This window comes from Microtus oregoni, unplaced genomic scaffold, assembly GCF_018167655.1.
Source record: "Microtus oregoni isolate MIOR12 unplaced genomic scaffold, Mior012 000015F_ref0000493, whole genome shotgun sequence".
Lineage (NCBI taxonomy): Eukaryota > Metazoa > Chordata > Mammalia > Rodentia > Cricetidae > Microtus > Microtus oregoni.
The window spans coordinates 10,936,775-10,964,630 of record NW_024543074.1 but is presented as its reverse complement, the minus strand read 5'-3'; the positions used below and the strand labels follow the sequence as shown (position 1 = coordinate 10,964,630).

At 50.6% G+C, this 27,856-nt stretch overlaps 1 protein-coding gene across 6 annotated transcripts; it reads left to right on the top strand.

Annotated features, from left to right (window-relative positions):
• The first annotated feature begins 1,644 nt into the window (after window positions 1–1,644).
• Septin4 (septin 4) lies at window positions 1,645–26,882 on the top strand. Of its 6 annotated transcripts, XM_041664567.1 has the most exons (14): window positions 1,645–3,067; window positions 3,688–3,732; window positions 5,157–5,164; window positions 18,433–18,729; window positions 19,050–19,143; window positions 19,537–19,623; window positions 20,225–20,348; window positions 25,081–25,215; window positions 25,329–25,446; window positions 25,537–25,638; window positions 25,832–25,928; window positions 26,020–26,182; window positions 26,373–26,419; window positions 26,670–26,882. In XM_041664567.1, the coding sequence occupies exons 1-13, from the start codon at window positions 1,645–1,647 to the stop codon at window positions 26,389–26,391; spliced, it is 2,712 nt and encodes a 903-aa protein (XP_041520501.1). In that variant the 3' UTR covers window positions 26,392–26,419; window positions 26,670–26,882. The 6 variants fall into 6 exon arrangements, with proteins under 6 accessions (XP_041520501.1, XP_041520505.1, XP_041520503.1 ...); XM_041664569.1 differs by lacking the exons at window positions 1,645–3,067; window positions 3,688–3,732; window positions 5,157–5,164 and adding an exon at window positions 16,242–16,419; XM_041664568.1 differs by lacking the exons at window positions 1,645–3,067; window positions 3,688–3,732; window positions 5,157–5,164 and adding an exon at window positions 16,244–16,419 and having other exon boundaries at window positions 26,320–26,419.
• Window positions 26,883–27,856: the final 974 nt, after the last annotated feature.

Sequence of the window (27,856 nt, the reverse complement as noted above, 5' to 3'; positions counted from 1 at the left end):
CAGCCTGGTCTATAAGAGCTAGTTCCAGGACAGGCTCCAAAACCACAGAGAAACCCTGTCTCGAAAAACCAAAAAAAAAAAAAAAAAAGAAGAAGAAGGTTGTACATGGTCATTTCAGTGTCAAAAAAGAATGTAAAAAAAGGGGGGGGGACCATTTCTTTTTTATCCACAATGGTCACTGAAATGGGAAAAACACTCTTCGAGTAAGAAAAATCGAGAAGGCAGGTGAACCTGCCTGTAACTCCTACAGCCTGAGAAGCTGAGGTGGGAGGATTGCAAGTTTGAGGCCAACCTGGCCTTTTAGTGAGAACCTGTCTCCAAAGAGGAAGAGGCCGAGAAGATGACTAGCAGCTAAGAGGCATCCTGTTCTTGCAGAGGGCTTGAGTTTGCTTCCAGCACACACATCAGGTGGCTCATAATGATCCAGCACCTCTAGTTTTGGGGGCACCAGCACTTACATGAACATATACATAGCTTAAAAAATAATTTTTTTTAATTTTTAAAAGAACGTTGGAATATAGCTTAGTGGATACCTTGCCTAACATACATGAGGCCTTGTATGATCAACAGTGCATAAACTGGGTGTGGTAGCACATGCCTATAGTCCTACTCCTTGAGAGGTAGAAGCAGGAGTACTGGAAATCAGAAGTATAAGGTCAAAAAGCCAGGTGGTGGTGGCGCACACCTTTAATCCCAGCACTTGGGAAGCAGAGGCAGGTGGATCTCTGTGAGTTCGAGGCCAGCCTGGACTAAAGAGTGAGTTCCAGGACAGGCGCCAAAGCTAAAAAATACATACATATATATGTGATCCTACAGAAAGAGTTCAAGCTCAGCCTGGGTTACAGAGACAGAGAGAGAGAGAGAGACCGGGGGGGGGGGGGGGAGAGGAGAGGATGATTATCTGATAGCTAACAAGATTATTAGTGAGAAGGAACATTAATGTTTATTGTGTGATACTCAGGAGCCAGGCAGTAGTTTCCAGACTGAAACTAAGAATCAGGTCCAGTCATTTATGATCAAAACCAAATTAACTCCAGATCTTTACATATGATACTACATGCTCCTTGAATAATATAAAAACGTATGATTTGAGTAACCTAGGTTTTGACCCTGGACTCAAGCAAAAACATTATTCAAGAAATTTGGATAAGGCTGGAGCTATTTGTTTTTTAATTCAGTTGTAACAGTTTCAAACAAAATTGGAGTAACTGTGTACATCACGAAAAGTACCTTGTTAGGTTGACCTGAGTGACTGACTTCACACGATATTCTGACTGATTTCTAGACGAGTCCCTGAGAATTCCTAGAAGCCAGGAAGAATAAGGAAAATGCCAAAGCCTTCCCTGTATACAAGGAAATCCCGATTTTTTTAAGCCCTTGGCCAAAGGTTGAGCATCCAGTCCACAGCCAGGTTCAGTTTTCTTCTGTGGACTGAAATTCTATGAAGAATTGTAACTGCAACACGCGATGTTTAATAGAAAGCTCTTTCCTTTGTGACATCATCAGGCAGATTGTAAAGAACTGTTTAAGACACTCAGAACAGCAGCCACGTTTATGCGGGACCCAAGAACAGCCGCCCTGAAAACAGTGAAGATAAATACTCATGTTCTATCAGGATCCTGAAAACAAGCCAGCTGATAAAACATGGCATCTACCCAGAAGGCCACAGTCTATCATGTGGTGAAGACAAATAAAAGTGGGACCAAGGTAGCGGTTTCATCACACAGAGGGGCTGAGGTGACTACCTCCACTCCTCAGCGGGGCCATGGTTATGTTTCCTCAAGCCAGCGAGGCCCTGCTGTCTCCTCGAGCCCTTCCCCGAGAAGATCCGAAGCTGCAACTCTCACCACTCACTGTTCAGTGGCAGACTATCCTCGCTCTATGTCCCCACAGCCAGGGCCTGGCCCCTCTACAGTCTCCACTTCAAGGGGAACTGAGACCCGACCAAGAACAGAGACATCCCGCCCTCGCTCTCCTCATCGAAAGAACCAGTCAGTGCAGACACTATCTTCCCATCTCTCAGGAGGGCGTCGGAATGTCAGCCCAATGAGGGAAGAATCAACCAGAAGATACGAGAACAAGCCAGGCCGTGAGGTTGGCTACCATTCCTCTTTGGCTTCTGATGCCAAATACCGCCACTTGAGTTTTGTAAGTGAGAAGGAAGAGGACCCACCCTCCAAGGTCCAGAACCCCCAGGGGGTTAAAGTACCCCGTAGGGTTTCAGCTCATCCAAAGGATGAAGCTATACAAACAGAGCCCCCCCGAAGGACTACTGTTGAGGTCAAATCTGCCAGAAATGTCTCAGAGCATGGCAGTCGTGGCACCAGTGACCATCAGACAGTCGTTAGAAAGAGCCCTCCCCAGGAATCAGAAACTGCTCCTCCCAGCTCAATTCTCTCAGAACCTAAGCAAAAGAACGTGAAAGCATCAGCAGGCCTCAAACTCTCTGTCCTCAGAGATTTAGATGGGGCACCCCGAGTTCCTTTGCGTTCAGATCGTACAGTCTATGTGGAGACCAAGCCCTGCTCAAAGGTTTTAATATCAGAAATAGAACCCACCGTGAAGTCTCCAACCCGAGACCGTGAGGTTGGACGCAAGGTGACCATCTCCTCAGGAAAACAGCCAGTACAGGCACCTCATCGTGTGACAACCCGAGCAGTATCTGAAGGACACTATAAATCTCCCCTGTATACAGATCTGTCGCCAAAGCCCTCCATCCATGCAGAACTGGAGTTGACCCCTCGGCCTTTGCCCCCGAGGTCCTTACCTAGGTATGGGCCTGGTTGCTCATGGTGGGCCTTACTGAATCCTAAAGTTGAAACGCCCCCAAGCCAGCCATCAATATTTGATTTTGAACCTACGTCCCCTCCTCCCCTAGACCCTTTAGAGTCTTTTTTTGAAATGGACTCAAACCTTTTCTGTGAGGACCTGATGTTCCAGAGAGAAAGAGGAAGCCTGCCGCCGTCACCAAAGGAGTCTTTACACCGAGTCCCATTGTTAGACGTGCCGAAGACCCCGAAGCACACCAGCAAACACCCCATTCAAGGTTTCAATGCTTTCTTTCTGGGTACGTGCAGCAGCAAGCGGTCCGGGGGCAGCCCACACGTAGTGAAATGGGACGTTGGGATAGGCCTGAAAGCACCCCCTCGTCATCCTGGGCCCCAAGGCTGCCTTCCTGCTACTGCCAAGCTGCTTCTATTTTTGAGCTCAGTACTCCATGCCTTGGCTGCCAGCTTCTCTGAGCTCCACGCTAGTGACATCAGTGCGAGTGGTTAAAGCTGGAGTTGAACATGACCTCCAACAGTCAATGCCGCTTAACTCTGCCATGGAAGGTAGAATGGCTGGCAGGGTCAGACGTGGAGGCCTCAGAGCGTATATAAAGAACTGAGGCAGGGCGCGGGCTAGTAGGGGCTGTTAAAAACAGTAAGAGCCCTGCGTTAATGTCCTGGTTTTAAAGTAGAGTAGGTAGGGAACACATGGGCTGGGGCTCGGGCTTCTTGGAGGGGGTTAGCGTTAAAGTTCCCAGAGAGGCCGTAAAGATGGGACAGGGACAGTGGTGGGAGGAGAGCCCCTGGAAGAGGCCAGGGGCAAAGAGGACTTTCTGGTGGAGACCTGGAGACTTGGGTAATGGAGGGAGGGGTGGTGACATTCCACGGGCAGGAAAAAGCAAGGTTTTGTTTCTTTCAGATGTCTCTGAGGAGATGTACAACCGGATCCTCTGGTGGCTGAAAGGTCTGTGTTCCCCTTCTTGTGTGGGGGGTTTGGAGGGTGGCAAGGCAGGCGAGAGGGTGACCTCCATGTCTGTTGTACCGCTGGGTCTTTTAAAGTAAGTGACTCGGGTTTTAGACCTTCAGTTGGTTATTAGTCAGCCCTTTGGGAATGTGAACCTTTCTCATCTTCCACAGTGAGCTCTCACGAAAACTCAGTTCTGGGACGGAGAACAACATAAGCCCTGTGGTCCTTAAACTTAATCTCATCTATCATATGTTGGAGGGGTTGTTCATTTTTGAGACAAGATCTTGTTATGAATCCTTGACTGGACTTGACCTGGCTATGTAGACCAGGATGGCCTTAAATACATAGAGATCTACCTGCCTCCAAAGTTCCACCACCCCCAGCTTCTGTCACCCCTTTTAAGATTTAATTTATTTGATGTATATAAGGTGTTTTGCCTGCATGTAGCTCTGTGCCCATGAAGGCCAGAAGAGGGCATCAGATCCCCTGGAACTGGAGTCACAGACAGTTGTGAGCTGCTATGTGGGTGCTGGGAATTGAATCTGGTTCTTCCGCAAGAGCAGCCAGTGCTCTTAACAACTGAGCCATCTCTCCAGCCCCCTGTCATGTGTTTTAAAGAGAAGTCACCAAAACAAACTATCCGCTTTGAAGCTGAGTCCACAGTGGCACTGGTCAAGGGTTCAGAACTCTCTTCACGTCCTGTCTCCACTTGTTGCCCTGAGAGGATCTCTGACTCTGCTCGCCCTTCCCCTCCCCACACCAGTAGGTCTTGCGTTCACCTCTGGAACCACTGGCATCCTTCGGGTCCTTTTATTCCTTTTTATGCTCGGCCACTGGTGGCGTGGGAGTGGGAGTGAGGATCACACTTGGAAGAGTGTATCTTGGTAACAGAGACTCTTGCAGTAAGAATTATGGCATGGTCAGGTGGTAGTGGTGGCACACATTTTTAATCCCAGCTCTCGGGAGGCAGAAGTCGATCTCTGTGAGTTCAAGGCCAGCCTGGCCTACAGAGCTAGTTCCAGGACAGCCAGGACTATTTCATAGAGAAACCCTGTCTCAAAAAAGAATCAGAAAGAATTATGGCTTGATAAGCTTCCTATGCTATTAATGGGACAGAGGCCAGGCTCTGGTTGGCGTTCCTGGGGAGGAGAGAGTCTTACGAAAGCACTGCAATCCTGAATCCGCCTCCCCTTTGGAGGGTCTGGCCCGTGTGAGCGGCTTTAGATGTAAAGCCCTTCTCAGGGTGCCACTGCTGTTCAGGACATTTGGGACCCCGGGAAGGGGCGTGGGCCCGGGTTATACCCATATCAACCTGACATCTTTAGTAACACTCTCTTTTTTCCCCTCATGTTGACACTTTCTGAATTCCATTTGCTGCCCATCCCTGGAAATGCCTGGCTTCCACTTCTTTGTTATGACAGATGAGGAGGTAAGAATCCCTCTGGGAGGTAACTTACAGTCCAGGGTCCCCAGCCCTCAAGGAATTCCTACTCCTGTCGTCTGATGGAAGGGGGCATGCAAGGAGACAGAAGTGCAGTATGTGGCTGGGTAGGCTGTCGAGTGCACAAAAGGGCACTGTGTTGCACCCAGGGATATTTGTACCAAAGTGTTAGACGAGCTAAAGTTGCAGCTTTGAAGAGAAAGAATAGAGCTTTTGCCCAGGGCTCTGTGGGAAATGGGGCAGCTATGGTCTAGGTCATTCCCCATCTGGCTCTTCCCTCTCCTGCCTAGGGCACTTCGGAAGGGGGTCGCTTTTCTGGGTTACACACTGTTTGAGTCCTCCAGTCGGAGAAACATAAAGTGGGCTCCGTTCTCGGCAGCCCTGTGTCCTAAATTTGGCAGCCTCCTGATTGTGCGCTGCATTTGCTGTCCCCTTCGGTGCTTTTGCTCTTCTCGTCCCACGTTGGATAAGATGGCCACAGCTCTTTCTGCCGCCGTTCTTTCCTTGGCCGCATTTATTTTCTACCCGAAGCCTAGCAAAGTCTCCTCCACGGCTGCCTGACCCACGGGGAACCGTTGACTTCACGTGGAAACAGAGTGGGGACAGCAGAGCTCAGGTAACAGAAGAGCTGAAGGGGAGGTGTCCGGGAATGCAGCTACCACCCCCTCTGCTATGAGTTCTTATCCAGCCTCGGGCCTAAGCTCAGCTGTAGGTGGGAGCAGCCACTTTTAGAGACTATTTCCAAGCAAAGCAATAAGTCCCTCTCTTCTGTTTCCTCCGGTCCCGCCCGCTCCTTCATTCCATAGACAGTTTTCTAATCAGATGTGTGACATTCGCTAGGCACTAACACACACACACACACACACACACACACACACACACACACACCAGTTCTTTGCTTTGACATACTAACTGCACGAATGGGGAGATAAGACATGGACAGGAAAAAATAATACTGCGCACTAGGCTGTGCTCAAATACCCAATCAACAGCGGAATGAATGCTCTTGGAGGGGCTTAGGAGATGGGGAATCGGGAGGAGGTAAGTAGAGGGTAGTTTCACCCTCCTTTCCAATGTCAGAGGAAGATAGCATAATACAAATTTATACCTTTGGGAAGGCGTACTGTTTTCTTTGGTTCAAAATCTGATGCCTGTGACTTGAGCAGGCTTCCTTCCATCCCCCCCAGCCTCGTCCCTTTTCGTGTGCATCGAGCTTTAGTTTAGGAAGTCAAAAGCCTCGGCAGCAGAATGACATCTTCCCAAAATAGCTCTTGCCCTGTCTGGATAATTACAGCTCTTCAGCCCTGTTCAGCAGCAGAGCTGCTCCCCAGAAGCTGGGGAGACAAGGTCCTCAGGCAGCTGGGCCGTCGGTCTTCCCTAGTTCTCCAGAAGGAAGGTTTGGATAGAGTTGGGCAAAGCAGTCTCCATGAAAAGCCAGCTTTCTCAACCTGTCCTTTTGGGCTACACAACTCTCAGGCAGGCCCAGGATGGAGACTATGGTCCTGCTGTGTGAGGACTCTGGTTCCTCTGGTTTGGGAATGGCCTGACCATAGAAACTGTTTCAGATTCCATTCCCAGCAGGAATTCTCCAGTGGCGTGACCCCAGGGGCTGGCTCTTGAAAGACATTATTTGTTACTGAGCTTCGTAAGCTCCTCTGGGTCCACAGCTACAGACGACACCAGATTCAGCCCATGTCTCTGTCCGTCTCCTTTTGTCTAAGGAGTGGAGTTGAGAGATGCAGCTCATCCTTGGATTGGGATAGTAGAGGTGGAGTCTCCTCAGAGAAGACTGGACTAGACCGAGGGGGACATCCTAATGTGTGTCTGTTAGCAGAATCTCAACAAGAGGTTCTGTTAGGCCTTCAGTGGGCCAGGGAAACTGCCTTCTCCTCTGGCTTGTGGAGTTCCTGAAAATAATGCAGCTTTTGTTGCTGTTGTTGTTGTTGTTGTTGTTTTTCAAAACAGGGTTAACAACCCTAACTGTCCTGGAACTCGCTCTGTAGACCAGGCTGGCCTCAAACTCATAGAGATCCGCCTGCCTCTGCCTCCTGAGTGCTGGGATTAAAGGCGCGCGCCACCTCCGCCCAGCAAGAATGCAGCTCTTAATCAGAGGGGCAGCAATGGCTCTGATGGACAGGGCTACTTCAGCCCCAAGATCGCGTGTCTACAGGATCCCCACCTTACTAGCTAGCCTCTGTATGTGCCTTCTTAGGCTATCAGAAGACGAGGCGGTTTCCTCCCTGCTGAATCTATCAATTATGCAAGAAACTGACTCTGGAAATGAGGGCAGGAACCAGAGGAGGCCTCCAGGGGTACTCCAGGCAGACTGGAAATGTCTTCAGGATGACACATCATTTGAGCCTTGAAGGACAGGTGGTCAGACTCCTGTGACTTCTGAACCCTGGGGATGTCCTTCTCTGAGGCATTCTGTTTACAGAGGAAAGCCCAAGTCTCTCAGGAACCCGGGAGTGTCTACCTTCACGAAGGTGCAAACAGAAGCCTAGAGTGGAAACTACTTGAAAGGAATCCTGGGAACTCACTTCCTCACCTTGCCCATTCCTCCTGCTCTGCATAGAGGCTAGTTGACATCATAGCGCAGTGGGGGTGAAAGTGAGGCAGGAAAGCTCAGCAGGCTCATACAGCAGCCTGGCACCCCCCCCCAGCTTCTTACCCTCTTGGATGCCACCTTGCTCCTTATCAGCTGCCATGGGTGGCCAGCTCTGACGTGGGATGAACAGCTGGGGACTTCTGGCCATGACTTGCTAATCCAGGTTAGGTTGCCCAGCTCATAGGGCTTTTTACCAAAAGTCCTGCTTTTCCACTAAGTGCTTGACCCCACCGCTAACCTCTGGAGATGAGGAGTTGAGGGATGGAGCCTAGCTTCACCCTGAGACCCAGGCAGCTGACTCTTAAGCCTATTGTAATGAGGTCAGGAGAATGTGATTCCTTCTTGGCTTTGATCGTGGAACCGAAGCTAAACGTCTTAGTTTTTGTTGTCAAAATAATCCCACGCAGGCACATACGTTTTGGACTTCCTAATACATGTTTTTCTTTTTTGTTTCCTTATGTGTATGGTATTTTGCCTGGATGTATGACAGTGTACCATATTTGTGCCTGGGCCCTCTGGAAGAGCAGTCAGTGCTCTTAACCATTGAGGTATATCTCCAGACCGCTCCACTCCCACAAGTGGACCTTGAAGAGCTAACCGCTTTCCTGACTGGACTCCACTGCCTGTTCTTTCTGTTAGAATATTTTAGCCATGTTTGAGGTGGCGGTTTTAGTTAAGGGGGAAAACAATGGTCTTAGGTTAGGGACATTGGCTTCAGGGGCAGGGTACTACCTGAAAGACGAAGAAAAATCTTTAACCCAGAAGCCACCCTGACAGCTGTTCAGCCAGAAGGCCACTATCACGAGCAGCAGAAATGGCCAGATCCCTTCACCCCCTGCTCAGCTGCCTTTGGTTCAGCTGCTGGGAGGGGGGCAGCAAGACAGCTGCCCCTCAAGGCTGGACAAAGGCTTGGGGGAGGGGAACAGAATGTGAGTAACGCCTCTTAGTTCCAGAGAGAAGCTCCAACTCCAAGACTGGGCCTGGAGAGGCCAGATCTCTCCCTTGGCACACCCACCATTGTCAAAGTCAGCTAAGCCCAGAGAGTGTCTGTAGTAGCTTTTCTTGGGAATTTGGGTTAGTTGGTCTAAGGCCAAGACCTGAAAAGCTGGTCCCACCGGTGGCTGCAGCGTATCTCTAAGTCACTACTCTGGTATTCTCTTCTCCCCTCTCTCTATTCCACCACACATGGACAATCTTAATCCTTTGGAGGGAAAACATTTGAAATAGCCACAGTTGGCAGCAGCTGGCTGGGTGTTGATAATGTCCTCAATTGCAGATATAATAGCTGCTATTCACTTTAGTGATTTTTACCATATCATGTTACTAAATATTTATAGCAAACTGTGGAGTAGACTCTTTTTCTCTACTTCACAGATGAAGGAACTGAGCGTCTGGGCTTTGTTTGTCAAAGCCGAGAACATTAAGGAACATCCCATTCTGAGATTCCACTGTGCGGTATAGTTATTCTTCTGTGGCTGCATCTTCCTGTAAAATAACTTCTCGGCATTTTAGAGATGTCAAGAACTGTGAAGGGGGTTGTATTGCTGGGGGCACATTTGTGTCTTTGCATGAGGCTGAGAGGTAGCCTGTGCTGGAGAGCAGACAGAATGAAGGACAAGTGATGGGTCAATGACGTATAGAGCCTCAAGGCTTGTCTGGGCACTAAAATCAGAATGGAAAACTAATTCATGCATTATTTTAGTCAGTCCATTTTGATTGGCCAGCTCCCGGGGGCAGGGCCCTGGGTTACCATCACAACACATCTTCTCTGGTCCCTGGATAGAAGTCAGCAGAGGTTGCAACAGAAGACACCCTCCTCCAGCCCCCAAGGGGCTTTTGCTTAATTTGGGAGAGTTTGGTACACCACACCGGCAGGTCACTTGAAAGGGTGTGGCCATGCAAGGACAAACAAGGTCTAATGAACGGAGTCAGCCAATCTAATAGCACTAAAACATTTAGGAAATACCAGGGTGGGAGGAATACCTTGTCTCAGTATGACAAAAACCTTGGTAAATTAGTTCCTAAAGACCACAGGGCAGTAGAATCAGTGACCTTGGGACCATGGGAGGTATTTAAAGAGGCTAGGGAGACAGAAAGGGCCTCTTGGAAGGGTCAGACCATTCAGAGAGCAATGACATCAGAAGGCATGCAAGGCCCTTCCCACTTGGAACTCCTGGGTGCTGAGCAGGAGCTGGAAATTCTTACCTTGTTGAAATGGTTGGCTTCGAGCACCTTGCTAACGTCAGAGTTGCTCTCTGCATGGAGCCACATAACAGGTACCAAGAAACAAAATGATCCCAACCTTGCCACCCACATCTCAGGCCTGCCCCAGGAACGCGAGGCAGTGGCTGGTCTGGTAGGTGGGCTTAAGTTTTGTTTCCTATTCTTTACAGACCTACTGAGGTTTCCTTGAAAGACACACACACACACACACACACACACACACTCACACACACTCCAGCTCTTTGGTGCTCCCAAATTTGGTGCTATAATATCATCAGTAAGTCATTCATTTGTGGTGGAAGGGAAACACAATTAGATCTTGGACCACACATGGGAAACAGCTGCTGAGAGGCAGTAGTGGCCTTTGCTTATCACACAGATCTGAAACCCTGACTTCCTGTGGGCATCATTCTTTATCCTGGACCTGACCTTAGGTTCTAGCTTGGCCCCCACACAGCCTTACTAAGCTGCTGTGCCATGTGCAACCTGCATTCATAATGGGTAGAAGAGACAAAGTAGAAGACACCATGAAGTTTTCTGTAGAGGACTTGGGGGAGCAGGCTAGAGCGGTACTTGCTGGTTTGAGCTTCTCGGGGAGTGACGTGGTCCTCTGTGCTGAGCTATGTGTCTGTCCCCCCATGTTTGGCTCCCCATGCTAGCGGTGCCCAGGAAACTGTACTTTGGTCAAGGGTGTCAATGCTGCTTACCCCTCTGGCTGTTTTCTGGGGAGTTCTGTGAGCTGTATGGTGTTAAGGCAAGGTTGGCCAAGCCATCTGACTCCTGGGGGTGCTTTATGCAAGAGCAGCTGGATCCGGGCTATGTTGCTGACCACACATGGATCCGGCCCTGATCAATACAGAGAAAAAGCTAGAAATTGTGGGGAGGATCCATTTTCCTTCAGCGAGAGAAACAGAGGCCCAGGAAGATCAAGGGAAGTATGCTGAGGCCACGTTCTCACAGAGTGCTTTGAATGCTACAGGGTTGGCATACAGGCCTGCGGGAGCGGAATGGCTTAGCCTGCCTTCAGCTGTTAACTCTCCCCCTATGTTAAAGTGCCATAGTGAGAAAGGGAATGTGTGCCATCAAGACCCATGCTTCTTGGCGTGGATCTGAATTTTATGGTCTAAGGCTTCTCTTGGGGCCTTTCTCAAGGCAAGCTGGCACCAATATGCCTCAAGACATTTAGGGCTCTGGAGCCTAAGCTGCAGGTCCAGCCGTAGCCAAAGGTAAGTTAGCTGAGCTGCCTTTTGAGAGAGTTCACACTTAAGAGTGGGTTAGGGCTAGAGTCTGGTGGATTTGATAATAAAGGAAAACAAGACTTTGGGGAGGCCTGCCACTCCCTCCTCCTTTTCAGATGTGTTTATATGCATGTATGCACAGATGCGTGTGTACCAGCAGAAGCCAGGCCAGAATTTGCCTTGGGTGTTGTCCCTCAGGACAGCCATCCTCTCTGTCATTGTCATTATTTTTCCAGACAAGATCTCTCACTGAGACCTGGAACTTACCAGTTAGGTTAGGCTGGCTGGCCAGTGAGCTTCAGAGGTCCACCTGTGTTAGGATTACAGTTTGCCACCACACTCAGCTTTTTATGTGGACTCTGGTGGAACTCAGGTCTTCACGCTTGCGCCACAAGTGCTTTACAGACTGAGCTGTATCCTCTCCTCCAGTCCAGGGTCTGCTTTCTTCGCTAGAGACTTTCCCCCACTCCTACCTACATGACCAGAGAGACTGACAGGTATCTTACAGGTGTGCTAGTGGCCTGGGGCTGTGTGTGGCCTAAGGTTGAGACTCAGATCTTACAGCAGCAGCTGCTGCTGCATCAGGAGACTTCAAACAGCACTGGGGTTTCCCTTTTATGTTTTTGTTTTTCTGGCTGCAGCTTGAGACCTCCTGTCTACCTCAGGCCTTTGTCGGGAACCTATTCATATCTTCAGAGGGCCCCTCTGTGAAGCCGAGCCGCAGGTCCCTACCATGTCCCTTTGGCTCTTTCTCAGTCTCTTCATGGCCAGACTTGCCCTTTATTATTTTCTGTTTTGTTTTGTTTCAAGACAGGGTTTCTCTGTGTAGCTTTGGAGCCTGTCTTGGAACTCCCTCTGTAGACCAGGCTGACCTCTGCCTCCTGAGTTCTGGGATTGAAGGTGTGCGCCACCACCGCCCAGTTCTCCATTGTTCTTGTTGCCCTCCATGGCAGTGGTCCTCAGCCTGTGGATCGTGACCCCTTTGGAGTTGCATATCAAATATTTACATTATGATTCATAATAGTAGTAAAATTACAGTTATGAAGTACTGAATTTTTTTTGTTTGTTTTGTAAGATAGGGTTTCTCTGTGTACCGTGACTGACCTGGGAACTCACTCTGCAGACCAGGCAGGCCTGGAACTCAGAGATTCTCCTGCCTCTGTCTCCTGAGTGCGTCATCACTTTCCAGTACTAGCAAAATAATCTTATGGTTGGGGTCACCACAACATGAGGCTCTGTATTAAAGGGTCATAGCATTGGGAAGGTTGAGAACCACTGCTCTAAGGCCTACAGAAGCGCACTGCATACTCTCCTTCAACACCACGTCCACCTTGAGAACCCAGAAGGACCAGTCAAAAACTTAGAAACCATCTAGTTTCCCCCCCTTATGTTTTGGGGTGAAAACTGAGACCTTGAGAGGTGAAGTGAGTTGCCTAGTCTCCTAACTAGAAAGGCTTTTCCTCAGCCTGCTGGCACCAGTACTGGGAGTGGGTTATGGCTGAGGGGCTCAGCTTTGTCTGAAGCAGATTGAGGCAGGGGCCAGTCAGTTAACCTACCCTTGGGGAAGGGCTTTTGGGCGTCAGGATAAGGAAGGCTTCTGGAAACTTCCACAGGAGCCTGGCCGGTTCAGACCTTACTTAACTCAGGAAATCCATTTCTAAGCATCTCCCTTTGGCTAGCTGCTGCTCTGACCCTTCTGACCTTCTAATGCTCCTAAAGCTGCTGCAGCATCGGCCCACCCCATTCTGCCTGCCTGTCGGGGAGGAAGGGCTGCTCCACTGGGTTATGCTTGGCCGGCTTTTCTAGAGGCCCGTTCACACTCTGCTTTGCTCCGGGCAAGGCTCCCCTTCCCTCTGAAAGCCATTCTGCCCGATCCCTGATAATTTATGCAACGAATCCTCTTTAATCTTTAATCTGGGATCTTGAACAAAAAGGAGCCTGCCACTAACCTGTGTCCTTTCGCAGCTTGAGTGGAGGTGGGGAATGTCTGACGTTTACCTCTTAGAAGGTGTGGTGTGGGTATGAGCAGCGACTAACTTGGATGTTTCTTGCTGAATCTTCGGGGGTAACTAATGCTTTCTCTCCAACTCTCGCCACAACTCGCCCTCCCTGTGCAAAGGCAGCATCTTCCAGGGATGCCAGGTGGAGTGGTTTATTTTTCTGTGGGGACTGAATCAAGTTCCCACGGTGCAGCACTGCCCGGAGAGACCATTCTACAAAATACAGCTGCCTTGTGCAGCCATGGGCTTCTGGAGGAGCTCAACGCAGGCACCCACCGCGGCTGCAGAGGTGCAGGCCCCGCCCCGGACCCGACTAGCCCCGCCCCACCCCGCCACCAGAGGACCGCACTCAGCAAGGCTAGTGGGGGCCCGCGGTGCAAAGAGGTCGGCGCGCAGCTTCCACCGCGGGTTGCTGGGGCGCTGTCCAGGCGGAGCCGGCCCGGCTCGGGCTGCAACCATGGTAAGGAGATCGGGCAGCAGGAAACGCAGGGCCTGCCATTCCCGGGCGGCTCCGAGGGGACGCACGGTGCTGCAGCCCTGGCTGGGCAGGGCGGGAGGTACTGTCCCCGGCGCCGGGTTCAGACTAGGCACTGCTGGCGCTGAGCGCCGTGTCGTCGCTCTCAAGTTATTCCTTCTGAGAGGGACTCCTTTGAGCCGGCCGCGACCCCCAGCGTGCTGCCCAAGGTCCTAGAAGGTATAGGTCAGTTCTGGTAGGAAGCGCCTGCCTCTGGTGCTAGAGAGGACAGCGCTGACGAAGATGGTGGTGGGGGGGGGGGGGGGGATAAGTATCCGCCCTTGTCGGAATCAGCTGTGTTACCTGGATGACCCTTCCTCGTTCACCTACCCCTGGTGCAGAAACCAGCAACAACTTCCTTCGGAAAACATAGAGGAAGTCCATCAACACTGCCAGTCTCACTGAAAGGGATGGTGGCAGACGTGATCCACATCCCCTGAACCTTCCTCAGAAAGGAAGAGAGCCCAGTCCACTATCATGAAGGGCCGTGACCAGCTGTATTCTTTTGCCTCCCTGACCAGAACCCAGAACACTGGGAAACATTCCTCCTGCTCCATCTACCTTCTCCCTGCAACTAGGTCTCTCTGCAGTGTGTGGGGGCTGGGATGTAGAGTGGGGGGGGGACTCATTCCTGCCACCTGCCTGTGAGAAAAGAAGCTGTAACCCCAGATAAAAGTTTTCACCCTTGGCTCTGAGGATACCAGCTCCTCTGCTGTTGTTACCAGATCCTGTCAGAAACATAGTGTATGAGTGCCAGGGCTTCCAGGCCACACACCATCCTCTTCTTCCAGACTTGGCCTTCTGCATGGAGAGGCACAAGCTGTTTACAGCAGGAGGCGAATGGTGATCAGCTCACAGGGCAGGATGTTGGCTGGGAGCGGCTGCCAAAAGGGAACTCTGGGCCCTGTGGAACCAGAAGCTCCTCAGGTCTAGAGAGGCCAACCTTTTGGGCGCTTGTCTCTCAAGCTGTGTCTAGGCAGAGGCCCAAGTTTTGGCCAGGAAGTATTAGTGACCCTATGACCTACTCCAAAGGGGTCCCTGGGAGAGGCCAAATAGTGCTTGTCTTTGTCCTAGTCCGCCACCTTCTTCCCACATGGGAGATGGACAGGCTGATTGTTCCAAGACAGAAGCCTGGGGAAGCACTGATTATCCCCAGTGCTAAGCCCAGCAGGAACCAGGGGGCCTTTTCTGCCACACACTAAGTTCAGTTCAATTGAGGTCTTTGGGCTTTCCTCTTGGCCAAGGCCACCCTGCTCTTTCCTAACTAAAGATACCCCAACACTACCCAGATGTCCAGTCTCAGGCCTCTGCCCTCATAACCAGTCAAGTGCTTGGGCTGACTGGTTCGTGTCAGGCCACACTCCGCTGTGTTGCATCTTGCCAATGGAGGTCAGTATCCTTACTTCTTTGGAAATCAGCAGGGAGACCCCAGCTGAAGTGCCCCAGGAAGTGGAAAGAATAGTGACAGGACAGTTTTAATGACTATTCTGAGACTTGAGATCTCCACCCCCTCCCCCATCTTCAAATTTGCTAGACGTATTTGTTACCTGGGAGTCCTTTCATTTTCGAGCAGTCTTGGGGGCAAAAAAAAAAAAGGCAAGAACATTTAAGCCCTAAAACTGGGGCACTATTCAGGCTTGCAGAGGGAATCTCTGCTCCGAACTCCCAGTGGAATGCTCCATCTGTACCTCCCTGCTAAGACCCCAATTGCTCTTCTGTGTAAATGGCTGCTCTGACGCCTCTGGGATTTCAGTCTCCTTTGATTTGAACCCATGTTCCGCAGATACCAAGCATCCTAGAGATTCTGTGGACTAGATGAGGTCGTAGGTTAGGTATTCCCGAGTCCAGAGGGCATGTATCTTTGGATGGCTACAGTCCATGGAGCAAAGACTCATTTGTGGCTGGGGTTCCTGTAGAGAAATCTGGTGGCAGTTTTTCTGGACAGTGGGACAACAGCTTCTTCTGGTAGGGAAAACAAAGGGACACTTGGGAAGAAGTGTGGGACCATTCCCAGAGAACCTGTACTCAAGGGATTATTGTGCATCCCCCCGCCCCCTTTTGTGTTGCTTCAAGTGAAGGTAAGAGAGGTTTAAGGGATTGGAATCTTTGGAGATAGGTTCCTTGGATGGCTGTCCCCAAGTCCTGATGGGTTAGGTCACCTTAGGATACCTCCTAGTCCTCAGGCAGGCTCCAGTGTCCTTAGGGGTTAACAGAGAGGCTAAGTGGATCAAGCTCATGCTGCAGGCTTGTGGGAGGTTGGTGCTGTGTCCACCAGGATAGGAAGCAGGCAGGCATCATGGGACAGCCAATCAGAGGAGGAGGGGACTGCAGAGGAACCCAGTGATCCTGCTGCAGCTGAGCTGTCCTTGGAGGGTGGGAGCCCAGGAAAGGGGAGGGGAAGAGGGGGTGGAGAAGAACATTCCACAGGCTTTTTTGACCCCTGCCAGAGACAGAGTAGGGTCAAAGAAAAAGGGGGAGGAAGAAGCCAGGAAGGCAGATGACAACAAGAGCATCAGGGCAAGGCTGTTTCTGTTTGAGGACCTTTGCCTGGAGACTCAGTTAGACCCAGAGCTTGCTGACAGGGGTCTGAAGTGTGGGACATGGACCATTCACTGGGATGGCAAGGGAACTCTGTCTCTGAGGATGGGACTGAAGCCGGGGTAAGATGGTGCTTGGGGAAATGAGTAGACCTAACTGGTCTTCCAATTTTCCTTGACTGGCATAGAAGCTCAGAGCTGGAAAATGGTTTGGTCCCTGGCAAAGCCGGGGAAAGTAGATAGACAGACGGGCAAAGATCCTGGTGTCTTAAGCTCCTTGTCTGGAGCCCTTTAGCTTCTCCCATGCTGATGTAAAATCAGGTCTGGCAGGGAAGATGGTGGTGCCAGGATCCTGGTAGCTCTGCTGGAAGACTGCGGGCTTGGGTTTTCCATCACTGCGTCCCCATCTTCCTCCCTTACTGTCCTTCTGTTCTGTGTCCCTGAGAGAGCACAGTCCTTTCTCAAATGCTTAGCAGGACCCCCAGATCGACTTCTGGGTCACTGAGGGCTGGTGCTGGGAGATTTTCTGGAATTCCCCAGACTCGTTAGCTGCCACACAACGAGACCTGCTCCGTCCTTTCTGTGCTGTGGCATAATTAACTTGGCCGAGCTGGGCCGCTCTTGAGAGTGAAAGGGGCAAAAATTAGTCCTTATGCTAGACCAACAAGGATGAACTGGGCTGTATGGTCACCTCATTGGACCTCGGATATAATGGGCGAGAGAAGCCTGTAGAGTCGGCTTGGCTCTGCACAGCCTCTTGGGGGCACTAAGGCTCACATGCTAGTTCCAGTTTCCTCCCTCATGCCCAAGCCAACCCAGGTGTAGGAACCTGAGTCATACCGGACATTTCCCCCAACCTCCCTTTCTCTATCTCTTCTTAGCAAAAACCTGGCAGTGTGCATGTCTGTCTCTCTCACTTCTGACCTCCGTAAAATGGGGCTCTGTAGGAAGACTGTGGCCATCTTATCTCTCCTCTGGCTGAGACTTCACAGTGGTCCAGGGTAGCCCCACTGGCTTGGCCAACCCCCAGAGGGTGACTCAGCCTCTGCAGCTGGCCCTTGTCCATTGTCTGGGGGTGGCACGTGGGTGTTGTGAGGCAGAGATGAGCCCAGCACTGCCAGGCACCCCACAAAGAATGCTGACCCCAAAAGGAGAGGGGAAACACTTGGGAAGCTTAGTTCCGGGGGACTAAGGGCAAGAGTCGGGGAAACCACTCATCTTCCGTGATGATGGTGGAACGGGCTTCTGCAGAGAGGTCAGCCCATTCTATCAGCACCCCAAATCTGCGGGGCATTGATGAGGCTGTAACCTTCCCGTATTGCTGCATTCAGGGAAAATGGGCAAAGAGGCAACTAAGGGGTCCCTCCCGGTCTATGGTACATTTTGAAGCAAGAAGTCTAGTCACGTTTTAACCCTCCCAAAGCTTTTCAGTGTTTTCTTATCCTCTCTCACCTGGCTGGTTTCATATTTAGCATTCATTGGGGAAAATGGTTACTCTCTGATTCTGGGGTTTAGGGTCAAATTTGGGTGCCGATCAGCACTTAGATTTAAGAGTAGGGTCAGTGACCCTAAGTCTTAGACAGCAAGCCTGGAAAACAAGCCCCTGTAGTAGAATATGCACCTAGGCCCCAGATCCCTGACCAGCAGTGACGGAGACACTCAACCCGCTGCTGGCCTGGCGTTTTACTTGCCTGGAGGATAAAGACCCCTCTCCCCACCCTGCCTGCCAGTGTCCTTGCCCCTTCCTGATACTACGCTCCTCCTGAGCAACACACTCAGGTCTTAGGCCCCTGCTCCTCCCCCGCTCTCGTTAGTTTGATTCCTTTGCCTTTCTTTGGGACAGCCGTGGGCCCCTGGCTAAGGCAGACCTCCAGAAATGGCGGCATCCGTGATAAGCTGCTAGGACAGGGCTTTGTAGGCTGGACTCTGAGGCTCTTTCCCATCTCTGGGCTTGGGGAGGCTAGGGAGCAGGTAGGTGTGAGGGGGGATAGGCATGAGCACTTCCTCTGGCTTGGCTGCTGTTTCTCTCCCTTCTAACCACAGTACTTTCCTTCTTTCCTTTTCACCTTCTGCCGTGCCTCAATCTTCCCATCCTGCTCCCTCCTGTCACTCCCACCTCCTCTCCTGCACCCCCAGATCAAGCGTTTCCTGGAGGACAGCAGTGATGATGCCGAACTGAGCAAGTTTGTGAAGGATTTCCCAGGAAGCGAGCCCTGCCACCCATCGGAGGCCAAGACCAGGGTGTCCAGGCCCCAAATTTTGGAGCCAAGGCCCCGGAGCCCAGAGCTCTGTGATGATGACCTGGAGTATAGAGCCACTTTGTGGCCTGAGCCCTCTGAGAGCCAGCAGTACATCTGTGCCCCAGCCCCTCTCAGCCCTTCTTCCAGGCCCCGCAGCCCATGGGGCAAGCTTGATCCTTATGATTCCTCTGAGGTAGAGACTCCAGCCCTGCCTATGCCATTTAGTGGGAGGGTGCAGAAAGACCCAGGGGGGACACAAAGAGAGCCCGGGGTAGGTGTGTGGGTCTGCGCACAAGCATCAAATATGTCTGTAGGGCCGTTCTGTCCAGGATCAGCCCCACCTCTAAGGCTTCTGCCTTGAAGGCATTGCATACTCGAAGTCACAGCAGAGACTGACTGGCTTGTGGCCTCAGCTGGAAGCTCAAAGGATAGGGCAAAGACCCGGAAGAGATGAGGAAGGCTGGGGATGGGAGCTGCTTCTAACCCTGTGCAATATATCTTCCTGTCTACCAGGATGACAAGGAGTATGTGGGCTTTGCAACCCTCCCCAATCAAGTCCATAGGAAGTCGGTGAAGAAAGGCTTTGACTTCACACTCATGGTGGCAGGTAGGAAGGGGCAAGGCTGGGTCAGGCAAGGGGTGTTTCAGGAGGAACTGATGTGTGTGTCTGAAGAGCACACAGGGAGAGAAGGGGCAAGCCATAACTGGCTGTGCCCTTTTCTGTAAACTCATGCAAAGTATGGGCAAAGTGTTCAGATTTGGGGGGGAGAGGGGATGGGAGCGATGCATCTGACTGATGGTTTTCTAGGGTTCCCTTCCCTTGCTACCGTGGGCAGTCTCTCGACTTCACTCACTGTGATAGCTGACCACGCTTCCTCCCAGTCCTGAAATACTGTGCTTTGGTTGCTCTCTCCCATTGACAAGACAGCAGTTCACCCCAGATATTGATCAGCTGGGCCTTACCCTTCTGACTTGATGTCTCTGTCTTCTGTTCCATCAGGAGAATCTGGCCTGGGCAAATCCACTCTTGTCAACAGCCTCTTCCTCACTGACCTGTACAGGGATCGGAAACTCCTAGGTGCCGAAGGTAAGGCAAGAGAAGGGAAGCTGAAAACCCTACAGGTGCTGGAGATGGGGCACTCCCTGGCATGCTGGAAGCCTTGCTTCCTAGAGAGCAGTGTGGCTTCTTTCCATAGACGTATCTGACCTGGCAGTTCACCAGCCAGCTCTCTAAAGATCTGGGTGCTGTGCTGGGTGTGGTGCCCCACAGTGCTCGGGAGGCCATGGTACGCGGATCATTATGAGTTTGAGGCCAGCCTGATCTACAGAGAAAGAGAGTTCTAGGCCAGTCAAGGCTACCCTGTCTCAGGGGGAAAAAAAAGATTTGGGTGATGAAGCAGGGCAGGGACCAGAATCCTGATCTCTGAATGAATGTCTGACCCCTAAAGGATTCCAGGAATCCAAGAAAAAAGCCTGGAGCAGAGAAGAGGCTGGGGCCAGAGCCAACAGCCACCGGCATTTCCTGTGTTGGGAAATGTGTTTTTTGCTGGTTCCCAGGGAACAGGCCTTCAGGCGCCTGGGGGTGGAAAGGAAGGCAGTCTGGGCTGGAACACTAGCTGGGGTGGGCAGGTTGTTTTGGCTGGGCAGGTCCATGCCCTTGTCCTTGCCTCAGTTTCCCTCTTCTCCAGAGCGGATCACGCAAACCGTGGAGATTACTAAGCACGCAGTGGACATAGAAGAGAAGGGCGTGAGGCTGCGGCTCACCATTGTGGACACTCCCGGTTTTGGGGATGCAGTCAACAACACAGAGTGGTATGTCTGACCAAGTACAGCCCCAGCTGCTCCTGTCCCACCCACTTACCGCCTGCATCTACACAGGTCACACTCGGTCACAGACAGAGTTCTATTTGCCAGGAGGGAGAGGTCTGTGACCCTACTGGACAGCCGGATTCCTTTAACTGGACAGCTGTCTCTTCTGTAAGTGAGAGAGAAAGGATTGGAATGGATGGTCTTATTTATTTATTTTTGAGCCAGACATACTGTGTAGGCTAGGCTGGCCATAACCTCAGAGGTCTGCCTCCCAAGTGCTGAGATTAGATTTTTTTTTTTTGACAGTGTTTCTTGTTGTATAGCCTGGGACTCACTATGTAACTCAAGCTAGCCTTGAACTCAGTGCTTCTCTTGCATCGACCTCTCAAGTGTTGGGACTGCAAGCATGCACTACTGTGCTCAGCCCCAGACTGATGGGTCTTCATAGTCTTCCTAGTTCTGGCATAGAGTTTCATGATGTATGTAAGGACATAACGTGAAAAGCCTCAGAGGAGCAGGCATCCATACAAATGTATAGGCCCAACATAAACACCACCATTCCTCCTTTCTTTCCTTTCCTCGGCAATTACTTTAGATGCTGCAAACAAATCTTGTTTATGGGGAAATGGAGGGAGGTGTGAAGGAAAGAAAAGCAAAAGAGCAAAGGAAAAGAATAGCAAAGGTGGGCTGGAGACATGGCTCAGTGGTTAAGAGCACTGGCTGCTCTTCCAGAGGTCGTGAGTTCAATTCCCAGCAACCACATGGTGGCTCACAACCATCTGTAATGAGATCTGGCACCCTCTTCTGGTGTGTGGGCATACATGGAGGCAGAATGTTGTAGACATAATAAATAAATAAATCTTAAAAAAAAAAAAAGAACAGCAAAGGGATTGCCAGGTGGCAGAGCGGTGTACTGTTACCATCTCAGGACTTGGGAGCTGGAGGCTGGACCAGCTGAAGGCTGGTCCCAACCACGTAGCCAACCTGTGTTACCCTCGACTTCCTCAAAACAAACAAACAAACAAACAAAAAACCTGAAGGAGTTACAGGGAGGGGTGGAAAGAAGAAGAAAAAGAAGGAATTTTAGGCACCCTTCGACTATCTAGCAAAAGGAAGGTGGTTTTGACACAGGCAGGATACACACCCGCCTTAGCTCCTGTTTTTTCATGAGCTGGAGGATTGCTTAGGTAATGATCACACATAAGAGAACAGGGGCAGGTAGGGGAAAGGGGCAGTGCGCTTGATGGAGAAAGTAGGCAGTAGCACCAAGAGCACAAATCTTGATTGGCATTCAGCACTGTATGATCTTGAGCAAACTGGTTGCATTATCTCCTAATAGAAAAAAAAAAAACAAAACCCCAAACAACAAAGACCAGCCATTTCCACATCATCTGTTTGATCTGAAAATAGCCGTGAATTATGCCTATGCATATCTTTGTTTGTTTGTTTTTTTGTTTTTTGAGACAGGGTTTCTTTGTGGCTTTGGAGCCTGTCCTGGCACTAGCTCTTGTAGACCAGGCTGGTCTCAAACTCACAGAGATCCGCCTGCCTCTGCCTCCTGAGTGCTGGGATTAAAGGTGTGCGCCACCACTGCCCGGCTGCCTATGCATTTTAGCAATAGTAACTTCAGGGCCAGCAACAGGATTTGTGGGTCCCCTTGTTCATAATTACAAGAATTTCAATATGACAAGAACAACATCAGACCAAGCGTAGTCTTCCTGAGTGCAGACTCCTGTGACTACACAGGCTGTATACCCATGATACTCACTCCAGATCACTGTCTCACAGACATGTCTAAGCCCTCAACACCTGCCTTATTGCTACATGTAACTATCCTCACAGATAACTGGTTTATCATCAGCTTCTGTCTAAGCCTTGGCTGGATGGCCATCTCTTACATTCTTGCTACAGCACTGTGCTATTTAGTGATACATGGGCTTGTGGTTTCTGTCAATGTTTCTGATGGACTGAGAAGATGCTATGCTGCCATCCTCTTTCCCTTCCTATTCCAGCAGTGTATCTCAGCAGACAGCATGTCCCAACATTCTAATCCCAACTAGTACCTGGTTTCTACTGTAGCAGGTACCACTTTTTTTGTTTGTTTTGGTTTCCCAAGACAAGGTTTCTCTATATAACATTCTTGGAACGTGGAACCAGGATGGCCTCAGAGTCAGAGATCTGCCTGCCTCTGCTTCCCGAGTGCTGGGATTAAAGGCGTGCGCCACTACTGCCTAGCCAGCAGGTACCACTTTCAATCAATTTACCTCCTTTTACTTTAATAAATAATTTCCATTTCAGTAAGAATTCCCTTGCAATAATAATCGTTCCAGATAATTGTACTTTCCTGTTTATAGTGTACTTCCATAGACACTAATATAGTTAACCTACAAGGTGGACATTTTAAGGGATGCAGAGCAAATATGAATGATGTTCATCCCTGAGATGCATACAGCCTGGTGGTAGTGGGGGAGCAGAGAGAGCCATTTCGTAACAAGCTGTGTCCATCACATGAAAAATGAGTGGGTCCGGCCATGTGTAGTTGTCGACACTGAGCTAGGAGTCACAGAGCCAGGGGCTCTAGCGATAAAGAATAATCTGGAGCAAGTCTTTCAGAGGATTCAGATTTAATTTAGGAGATTTAAAAACGAGAGTGCTGAGCTCAAAGTGTCGGTATCATGGCAACAGGGATTAAACAGACGGCAGAGGAGCAAAAGACCTGAAAACTGAAGTTGTCAGCACGGACACTCACCTGGGGAGGAGACAGATTCTGAGAAACACATCATTTTATTTCATCATTGTATGAACATCACAGAGTGTACTAACACAGGCCCAGATGTCATAGATCAGCTGCTGGACATGGCCCCTCTAGGGCAATAGACTGACTAGAAGACAGACGAGGCTGCCGCCGGCATAACACAACCATCGCTTTACAATAAACATCTCTCTCTCTCTCTTTTCAAGACAGGGTTTCTCTCTGTAGCTTTGGGACCTGTCCTGGAACTAGCTCTTGTAGACCAGGCTGGCCTCGAACTCACAGAGATCCGCCTGTCTCTGTCTCTGCCTCCCGAGTGCTGGGATTAAAGGCGTGCGCCACCACTGCCCAGCTACAATAAACATTTCTTATAAGTAGAAAGCATAAAGTATAGTGAATCAAGTGATAGCCAGTTGTGATTACTGATATCGATTTGTGTGCTGTACTTTTTATAAACTTACTGTCAGTGTGCATGGTGTGTGTTTGTGTCCTGGCACTGAACACAGGTCACTAGGTTTGAGTGGCAAGCACTCTTACCAGCCGAGTTCTCTCATCAGCTCTCTGTGTGCTGTAGTTTAACATGCGTGACAGCACATGTAACACTAGGTGCCATGATGTCATGATGGCAGTGTTCCTTTAGCTCAATTATCGTCTGCTGGGACAAATGAAATCTCTGGATTCAAAGTTGATGGATTCAACATGGCTTCGTGGTGGTTGACCGTGTGGAGTGATATACACATGGCTGCAGAGTGTAGCGACCATGTGGTGATATACACATGGCTGCAGAGTGTAGCGACCATGTGGTGATATACACATGGCTGCAGAGTGTAGCGACCATGTGTGGTGATATATACAAGGCTGCAGAGTGCAGCGACCGTGTGGAGTGGTATATACAAGGCTGCAGAGTGTAGCGACCGTGTGTGGTGATATACACATGGCTGCAGAGTGTAGCGACCGTGTGTGGTGATATACACATGGCTGCAGAGTGTAGCGACCATGTGGAGTGATATACACATGGCTGCAGAGTGTAGCGACCGTGTGTGGTGATATACACATGGCTGCAGAGTGTAGCGACCATGTGTGGTGATATATACAAGGCTGCAGAGTGTAGCGAGCGTGTGTGGTGATATACACATGGCTGCAGAGTGTAGCGACCATGTGGTGATATACACATGGCTGCAGAGTGTAGCGACCATGTGTGGTGATATATACAAGGCTGCAGAGTGCAGCGACCGTGTGGAGTGGTATATACAAGGCTGCAGAGTGTAGCGACCGTGTGTGGTGATATACACATGGCTGCAGAGTGTAGCGACCGTGTGTGGTGATATACACATGGCTGCAGAGTGTAGCGACCGTGTGTGGTGATATACACATGGCTGCAGAGTGTAGCGACCGTGTGGAGTGAGATACACATGGCTGCAGAGTGTAGCGACCGTGTGTGGTGATATACACATGGCTGCAGAGTGTAGCGAGCGTGTGTGGTGATATACACATGGCTGCAGAGTGTAGCGACCGTGTGGAGTGAGATACACATGGCTGCAGAGTGTAGCGACCGTGTGTGGTGATATACATATGGCTGCAGCGTGCAGCAGAGCCATGCATGCTGCTCTCGTCAAAGCAGCATGCATGGAAGAACCGGGTCTTGGGTAAGGACGAGGGGGTTTGGAGAGGCAAAGGCTCTGAGGCCAGACTGTGAACTTGACTTAGGGTACCCCTGGTTTCTAGCTGGTAGTCACCTGCTGCCACTTTGCAATTCTTACTTCTTTGCCTGGTCACCCTTCAGCCCCCTTTTCCCACCAAACTAGTATGTATTGAACTGCCTGTGTGACCAGTCTAATTTTCTATCAAGATATGAACTACTCCCATCCTCCCCAGGTCATTCCCCGAAAGAGTAGTAGAGAAAGAGTGAACCAGGGCTCAAGCCAGGGTTCACCAGGCAGCCCCCACTCCCACAGTTTCTCTCCTTGTCTGTCCTTGCCCCAGCTGGAAGCCTGTAGCGGAATACATCGACCAGCAGTTTGAGCAGTATTTCCGAGATGAGAGTGGCCTGAATCGCAAGAACATCCAAGACAACCGGGTGCACTGCTGCCTCTACTTCATCTCGCCCTTTGGCCACGGGTATGGTCTGAGCCTGAGGCTCCTGGCACCACCGGGTTCTGCTAAGGGAACAGGCCGAGAGCACCGCAGGCAGGGCTACCACTAGCAGGTGGTCACAGATTCCTGTTCCCTAGGCTCCGGCCATTGGATGTTGAATTCATGAAGGCCCTGCATCAGCGGGTCAACATTGTGCCTATCTTGGCTAAGGCAGATACACTGACGCCTCCTGAAGTGGACCGAAAGAAATGCAAAGTGAGGAGAGCTGACGGAGGGAGGGAGTCAGGTGGGCTTCGAGGAAAGATGGGGTACCCAGAACTGTGGACCCCCTCATCTGTTTGCCAGATCCGGGAGGAGATTGAGCACTTTGGAATCAAGATCTATCAGTTCCCAGACTGTGATTCTGATGAGGACGAGGACTTCAAATTACAGGACCAAGCCCTAAAGGTCGGGCCACCCTAGGGCACCCCCTTTCTTACCTTGTTTCTGCTGGGCAGAAGAGGGGAGTAGAAGTCTATATAAGGAGAGACTGTTGGGGTGGAAGAGGACCCTGTCTTCTTAGAGCACAGCAGAAGATACAAGTGGAAAGAAAGGACAGGTGAGAACACAGATGCTGACCGGCAACCATAACTTCTTTTAGGAAAGCATCCCATTTGCAGTGATTGGCAGCAACACTGTGGTAGAAGCCAGAGGGCGGAGAGTTCGGGGCCGGCTCTACCCTTGGGGCATAGTAGAAGGTAAAGCTCTGAGCTTGTGACCAGAGTATCCTTGCCCTTAGGGGCTCTTCTTTACCTGTGACCCGGACTGACTCCTAGCCTTGCTGTACAGTGGAAAACCCGGGTCACTGCGACTTTGTGAAGTTGCGGACAATGCTGGTGCGTACCCACATGCAGGACCTGAAGGATGTGACCCGAGAGACACACTATGAGAACTACAGGGCCCAGTGCATCCAGAGCATGACCCGCCTAGTAGTAAAGGAACGGAATCGCAAGTATGACCGGCAGCCAGGACAGAGCTGGCCAGGGGAACCCCAAGTCCTCCCCTTATTACTCTACAGGCCCCAGGCTTCACTCAAGTTGGTGCTGGGGTTCCCCCAACCTTACTACCCTCCTTTCCCCCTCCCTTCAGCAAACTGACAAGAGAGAGTGGTACTGACTTCCCTATCCCTGCTGTCCCACCAGGGACAGATCCAGAAACTGAGAAGCTAATCCGAGAGAAAGACGAAGAGGTGAGAGCACCATGCTGTGGCTGCCAGCCTGGGAAGTCCCGTTCAATAATTCTCAGTAGCCCTTGGCTTGGGGATAGAAAGACCCCTGGCTCTGGTATATACGTGGGATGCTGAGTGGTTCTGCCATTTCCGTCATATATAAGGGCTACCAAGGCCCCAGACTCAAGGGATTAGAATCTGGGGACACATCTCCAATACAGTAAGGCTCTCCCTGTCAAACACCTTGTTTTGATGTATGTGCCTATTTCAGCTGCGGCGGATGCAGGAGATGCTACACAAAATCCAAAGACAGATGAAGGAGACTCACTAACTGGCTTTTGGACCGGAATATTTCAATCTCTTCTTCCTGCCCATGCCAGCCCCTCCCGGCACCAGCTCTGCTCAGGCCCCTGCAGCTACTACCACTTCGCCTTATATCCCTGCCAACTTCTCAGAGACTCAGAGGAAATAAACTTTAATCTATACATGGTGTTGTGTGTCTTTGTATCTTTACCATCTCCTGGAAGCAAAGTCTGTTTGAAAGGCGGATGACCCTGGTCTCTGGTTTTTAGTAGGAAAACTGAAAGAGGGGAAGAGTTTCCCCTTCCCTTATAGCGTTCACTCTGCTTACAATACAGCTTGCTCTATCGACCATTTCTCTTCTGCCTCCATTATCTGAGCGCCAGGCCTCCATGTTTCCCACATACAATACCTTCATTTTGTAGCGGCTCTTGGGAAAACAAGGTTATTAACTACAAGGCAACCTCCAACTTCTTGTGCCCCCCCCCCCCCCCCCAATTTGTATAGCTATGCAGAATTAAGCTCTAAATTCCAGGAAGCTTTTGGTTGAGCACTGAACAAATGTGGAAGGTCCTGCAATTAAAGATTGCTGGGACAGAAAAAACACATCCTTGTCCCCCAAGGAGTTCAGGATCAAGCTTTCCCTAGGTTGCAGATCCAGGTTCTGGAACCGTGAACTCAGGAGAGGTTTCTGTTTACTTATGACTTTTAACTGTACTAAAAGTGTCAGTACTTCATAAACTAAGACCTGTGAGAACACTAGCCTGATATCCAAGTGCTCAGACCCATGCAGGCAGTCTGCTGAGAATCGGAATCTTTCCACTTCTGTTTAGTAGTAGCACGTCACGGGGACCTCCAGCGGTCACCTCCGTCCTGAGGCTGGCTCCCGGTGCCTCCACCCCTTTTACGGACTAGGAAGCCGCAGTCAGACTGGCGGCCAATATAGGTCTCAGAGGATCGCAAGGCCGGCTGTCGATAAAAATCAGAGGTTATAAGAACCTGTCCAAACACGCAAGAGGAAACGCCAGCGCCACCAATGAGAGAGCTTATTCCTAGCCTTCTAGAAGGGTCTTTCAAGTTTTGCTTTTCCGAGGCTTCAGCGGTCCACAAACGCAGCTCTTTTCTTTTGCGGATTAAGACATTTTTCCAGGAGGATTT

What these genes read in the sequence shown, in the direction of transcription:
- Septin4 (XM_041664567.1), top strand. Translation starts at nt 1,645, where the DNA reads ATGGCATCTACCCAGAAGGCCACAGTCTATCATGTGGTGAAGACAAAT. An exon ending in TGGACCGAAAGAAATGCAAA is followed by an intron (nt 25,447 to 25,536) that starts GTGAGGAGAGCT and finishes TCTGTTTGCCAG; the next exon opens with ATCCGGGAGGAGATTGAGCA. An exon ending in TACAGGACCAAGCCCTAAAG is followed by an intron (nt 25,639 to 25,831) that starts GTCGGGCCACCC and finishes AACTTCTTTTAG; the next exon opens with GAAAGCATCCCATTTGCAGT.